Consider the following 6,114-nt stretch of genomic DNA (forward strand, 5'->3'; position numbering starts at 1 on the left):
CAGGCAGTGTGAATTGTATAGTTGCGTGTTTACTTTACCTTCCAATAGTAGTATCTATATTTTAAGTGTGTAAGTGCACTTCAACTGTGGATTATTTGTAGCCTAATGGAGAACGCACACATGCATTTTAAATTTAGTGCACAATACTGTCTGAATTATATGATTTATTCATAAAAAGGTTTAGTGGAGTAGATTTGTGTCCATTAGTGTGCCAGTAATGTTACAAACAAATAGCAGAGCAGAAAGTGCTGGTTCTCTCACACAATATGGGTGTGTGAGGTCATGGTGCCATTCAGCACCTTGAAGCAATGTTCTAACATGTAAGAGTTCTTTAGTGAAATAAAGGGTTGGCATTTAATAGTCTTGTTCTTTACATCCCCTTCTTTTGTTTCATTAGACTGTGGAAAACCAGGAACAGAAACCTGGTTGACATTTTGTGTTGGAAGATCTACTCCTATTGTTGCTGAAAGACAAATATGTCCACAATAATATTTTCACACCTTACAAGTATACATGTCTGTCTGTACACACCAGACTGCTGGTAACTCCCTTTCTACACGTGAGGATCTGATGTTGACATATTTTTCAGCCTCATTGTATTTCCATGGAGGCTACAGCTGATGTAACATGACAGCACAAATAGCAATGCTCCTAAACCTACTGTTGGCGGAAGTATTAAGATACTTTAAGTCAAATAAATACAACAATGTAAAAATATAGTAAAAGAAAAAGTCCTACAAGAATAAAAGTGTTATGTACTGCAGAAAGAAAAATGTGCACCGTTGAGTAGTTGTTCTTCATATTGTTCATTATTATATTATTACATTTTTTCACAAGCGATTGATTAATGGTTTACTTACTATAATTGAAATGCTGTTGCCTGTTATATTCAAGTACTTCATATATGGTTGGGTCATTAACACTAATATTGCATCATACATTATAAATGGAACATATCTTTTGCATTAACTATAGTGGTAAGTTATCGTAGCGGAGTAAAAAGTAACTATAATATTTACAGTACCTCTTAGATTTATCGTAGAAGTAGCATAGCATTTAAATACTTAGTACAAGTACCTTGACATAAGTGCACAGGACCTAAATACTAAAATCACAGATTAATAATTAGATACATTTTTTTTTTTTTTTAAATGGGACAAAGCCACAAGACCACACATTGACCAAATTAAGAGCACTTTTATTAGAGAAGTAAAAAACAAAGAGATTGCTGAATTCCTTATTGAAAGTGTCACAAGTTGGTCAGTTTGATGGGATTCTTGGGTGTGGTAAATCCATCATTTCCCAGCTCCATTGGAATCTAGGAAAACAAGACATGTGTCACAAATGAAGCTCTTTCCGAAGATCAAATCCAATCTCACCCAATATACTCGTCACTATTTCGAGACTACAGATACTACAAAAAATGTCCTCTCACATCTGTCTCCTTGCATGTGACAAAGCTAAAGTTCTAGAGGATCTCCACGACCAACTTCATCATCCATCCATCCATCCATTATCACCCGCTTATCCGGGGTCGGGTCGCGGTGGCAGCAGGTTCAGCAGGCCGACCCAGGCCTCCCTCTCACCCGCAACACTTTCCAGCTCATTCTGGGGGATCCCGAGGCGTTCCAAGGCCAGCCGGGAGATATAATCCCTCCAGCGTGTCCTCGGTCTTCCCCGGGGCCTCCTACCAGTTGGACGTGCCCGGAAAACCTCTAATGGGAGGCGTCCAGGAGGCATCCTGACTAGATGCCCGAACCACCTCAGCTGACTCCTTTCGACACGAAGGAGCAGCGACTCAACTCCAAGCTCCCCCCTGATGTCCGAGCTCCTTACCCTATCTCTAAGGCTGAGCCCGGCCACCCTACGGAGGAAGCTCATTTCGGCCGCTTGTATCCAACGTCATCATTAAGAGAGCAAATCGCATGCCGATGCAGTTCCTTGGCCCAGCTCCAAACGGCAGGTAGGAATAAGGATCCATGCTGTCTTTGTTCTCTTTGCTGAACCTGGAAAATGAAAAAAAAAAACACATATTTTAAATTGATTAGCCCAATAATTAAGATTGGGTCAAATCTGACGTAGCCATTTATCCAATACTTTCAGGTTTGAATGCGTCAGGCTCAGGCCACAGAGTTGGGTCACGGTGGAGAGAGTTCCTTTAGGGACAGTCACACCGTTAATGGGGTCGGCTGTAGTTCAGTGGGAAGAGTGGTCGTTTGCTCATTCCATGTGCAGGAAAAGCCATTTGTATCAAGGCTTCATAAATTGGCTGTAAAGTAGTTGGTAGAACAGACTTACTTGCTGATAAAAACAAAAATGAATTACAGTCAAATTAAAAGTAACTGAAGGTTTCATCAATCTTCTCTTTTGGATATGAGGGTAGTTGCCAGGTTGTAGGCTAAAAATCCCATTGTGCTGCTACTGGTTTCATAGCCAGCAACTATGAATATCATAGCCTGAGACAGGATCTCATGGTCAGTCAGTCCTGGAACACAAATGCATTGTAACTTTGCAGTCTGGAAAGGCTCAAAAAGTCAACATGAACCTTTTTATTGTCTGACTGGATAATTATAGAACTCAATGGGTTGTCACTGGTCTTTGACTCAGAATTGGAAAAAGGTGGTGATGTACGGGACACAACGTCAGAGCTCTGGATGAATATGAAGCCTTTTAAAAACAGATTGAAATAGTTGTTTACAAGGTTGTTCAAATCATGTCATAATCTCTTCATAGTTTTACCAGATTTATTAACCTGATTCTTTGTTTGACTTCAACAGTCAGTTAACTGCTGTTGACTAACAAAGATGCTCTTACTTTCTTGCAAACTTCATATTTACATGTCAGTGATTGACAGTACGCAAAACCTCACGTGATATACACATTATGTTCACACTCAACTTGAGCATAATGAAAATTAAGGGGCTTTTCTTAAGAAAGGGGCCCTTGATATCCTGAACCTTAACTATTCTGCCACGACTACAAAGAAAGCCGTGAACGTCAATTCCTCCATCTGGTTTTTTTCTCTACCTTTGTGGGAGTTTGTATCCTCTTTGCTGGTCTTCGACCTCTGAGAGTCCACCATCAACAGCATGAAGCCTACTCGGTTCTTAAGGACAAAAACAAGTGGAATTCCTTATTTGATTTTCCAGTTTATGTTCAAGGGAGAGATTATGAGCACAACATATGAAAACTTAGCCAACCAACATCAAATCCATTGTGGCTAATACACGGTCTACATATTACCTTGTGTTCATTCTTATTCCGGTCGGATTTGATCGTCTCTAGAGAGCTGTAGAAGAATTTCATCACCTCAGCAGGCAAGAATGACACATCCATCTTCTCAAGAATTGGGCTCAAGAATGGAAACCAAACTGAAATGAATGAGAATTGAAACAAACATTTGATTCAGAGCTCAAAAAGGATAAGATAAACATTCTGGTTAAACAGGGTGATGGTTTACATATCCACAAGCACAAGCGGGGGGATTCAGGAAGTTGAACTTGACCATTCTCTTAATGTTTGCCACAAAAGGATCAGATGGATGGTTGATGGAATCAATGTCCACACTGAAGGCAGTGCTGGTCACAACATCTAGACTGTAGGGTCCAAATATTATGCAAATAATGGGGCAGAAGTGTAATGTAGGAAAAACAACAAAGTTAAACCATACAAAATGATGTGTAATGCTGTTTCCTATGTTTTGAAAAGCACAAATAACTAAATCATCTCCAGAGCTGAAAAGTACAGATGAAGAGACCGTGTTCAAAACTCATCACAAACGCAATACCCACTCTTTAACATCTATGACTTCATCCTCCTCTACTTTCTTGTGAAGGCTCTTTATCAGATTACTTGAGTGCCTCAACATTATGGAGTACATCTGCCCAAAAGTAAATAACAAAAACATTAAATATTTACATACCGGAATAATGGACCAGCTGGTTTTAATGCACATGTGAATAACGCAAAAGATAATCAATATTACAACACACACACACACACACATAATTGAAGTAATAACGTGGGCATTTCCCCGACAATGTATTTTTTCTTTACCCGTCTGTTGGTGAAGATAGAATAACACTCCTTTACCAGGATTGTTTTGATCATAGCTGTGTCCATTGTTGCCAGTAAAGCTGTCTGCCATCCTACAACCTTGTAATCCGATAGCAGATATTGTGTTATTGTAGCTTGGACCATAGCATGACACATTTATAGTCGGGAATATTCTTCAAGCTTTCTGTGTCAACATTGTGGATGCCCTAATGAAATGAAAGTTTTTATAAAGTTTCAGCGACCACTGGTTTAATTTTACAAATGTGTCTCACCTTTCTGTACTCCAAAAATGTCCCAATAAAGGGCATGGGTTTGAAACCAGAGATGCCTAGTTTCTTGAAAAATCCATATGGTGCATATCCATATCTGAGGATTAAAAACAAGATTATAAAACAGAGACCAAATCCATCGTTTTGAGTCGTGTTAATTTATCTGCCCTTCTTTTATGAATTCTTCCAGACTTCTTGCTTTGTCTTTTAATAGATCTCATTTTATATTGCAATTGTTTTTCATCAAAAGTGAAAAGAAATTGAGCATGTTTAAATAAACAGATACAAAATAAATAATAATAATTGGCCTGTCTACTTTATTGCATTAGTTTTTGGGGCATATCACAAATGCAATAATCATCGGCTGAGAGGTGGCTTTTAAAAGTAAGCAGTTTAATTATTTACATAGAAAGCAGCTGTTATTAAACCCTCTTCAGAGGATGTCGCATGTGTACAGATTGTAAACCCTCTGAGGCAAATTTGTAATTTGTGATTTTGGGCTATACAAAATAAATTAAATTGAATTGAACCACAAACCAGTCCTGCTACATAATCAACTTGTTTTTACTTTTTGCTAACCTAAATGAAACACAGCCATCATTAATGTTATTAATTACACCTGTGTTTGTCCTGTCTGCCCAAAAAGGGGTCTATTGAAATATAATGCAGCCTTTCACAGCAGCCATTTTGACATGTCGTAGCACGGTAAGCACAGGTGTAATTGATACGCTGTTATTAATTACACCTGTGTTTAATGACAAATGGCTGCTAAAGGGCCCTGTTATATTATTCTGTGCTTGACCAGTCACACAGGTGATTTTAATTAGTTTGACTTATTAGACCTCTACACTGCATGAGCCTGAAATCTAAATGAAGTAGACATAGGCCAGGGGCTCTCAACCTTTTTTATTTTTTTTACTTCAGGCCTGAGGACCACCTTTTTAAATAAATGGCCAAAAGAGGGAGAATTAACTGGGCTGTAAATGTCATATATTCAGTTACATGTTTTATGTAATATGAATATGGAGTGAACTACACTTACACTGTGATTAGAGTGATGAAAATACTATTAGTCCAGGTCTCGATGTAAAAGTCCAGTGGAAAGCCCATCTCTCCAGGTCAGATCAGAGCTCCTCATGCTTAAAGCAGGGCGATGCTGATGCTGAATAATGGGAGGATGCATGAAAACAGGCAGTTTACGTAACATCATGTCTCGATCACGATGTCGCGTAACTTCCAGGAATGCTTCTGAACTGTGGATGCTGAGACTTCATGAACTCTCTTTTTTTACATAAAGTATCTTGGCTGTGATGGCTACTTAAAATGACCAGTAACTGAATACAGTGTGCACATACCCTGTGTGTTCAGAATACACAGGGGATTAAACAACATTTAAAGTAAAAGCAGCAGTGAGGGTTTTCTGTTTTTTTCCGGTGGTTTGCTAGCTTTCTTTTCATCTGAGTTGATATACATTTATTCTATTCACTTTCATTTTATCTTTATTGCCCAATGTCATAAATCACAACGTGTCCTTGGACCCTCGCACTGGAGAAGGAATTTGATGTCATTATTTAAGTGGTAGTGGGGCAGACACTGTCTGTCTCTGTGAGATATTGATATAGCTTGACACGGGGCATTTCAGCATTCAATACCAGGACCTGGAAAATGAAGTAGCTAAATGGAAAGCAATTATTTATGCCTGTATTTTTTGGACTGTGCCAACATGTCTGTCATGAAAGAGGCTTTTGAACCACCAACACATCATTAATTGTAATTATGTAACTGTTAT

The 6,114-nt window shown here is 38.6% G+C and overlaps 1 protein-coding gene across 1 annotated transcript; it reads right to left on the reverse strand.

Annotated features, from left to right (window-relative positions):
- Nucleotides 1-1,891: 1,891 nt before the first annotated feature.
- LOC117733538 (cytochrome P450 3A40-like) lies at nt 1,892-5,435 on the reverse strand. The gene is made up of 9 exons (XM_034537277.1): nt 5,368-5,435; nt 4,329-4,422; nt 4,209-4,262; nt 4,022-4,155; nt 3,788-3,938; nt 3,469-3,610; nt 3,244-3,371; nt 3,028-3,106; nt 1,892-2,006 (listed from the first exon to the last, which is right to left on the reverse strand). Exons 1-9 carry the CDS (start codon nt 5,433-5,435, stop codon nt 1,909-1,911), a joined length of 948 nt encoding a protein of 315 aa, XP_034393168.1. The 3' UTR covers nt 1,892-1,908.
- Between the last annotated feature and the right edge of the window lie 679 nt (nt 5,436-6,114).

The sequence above is a fragment of the Cyclopterus lumpus genome, chromosome 7 (genome assembly GCF_009769545.1).
Source record: "Cyclopterus lumpus isolate fCycLum1 chromosome 7, fCycLum1.pri, whole genome shotgun sequence".
In the NCBI taxonomy this organism is placed as follows: Eukaryota; Metazoa; Chordata; class Actinopteri; order Perciformes; family Cyclopteridae; genus Cyclopterus; species Cyclopterus lumpus.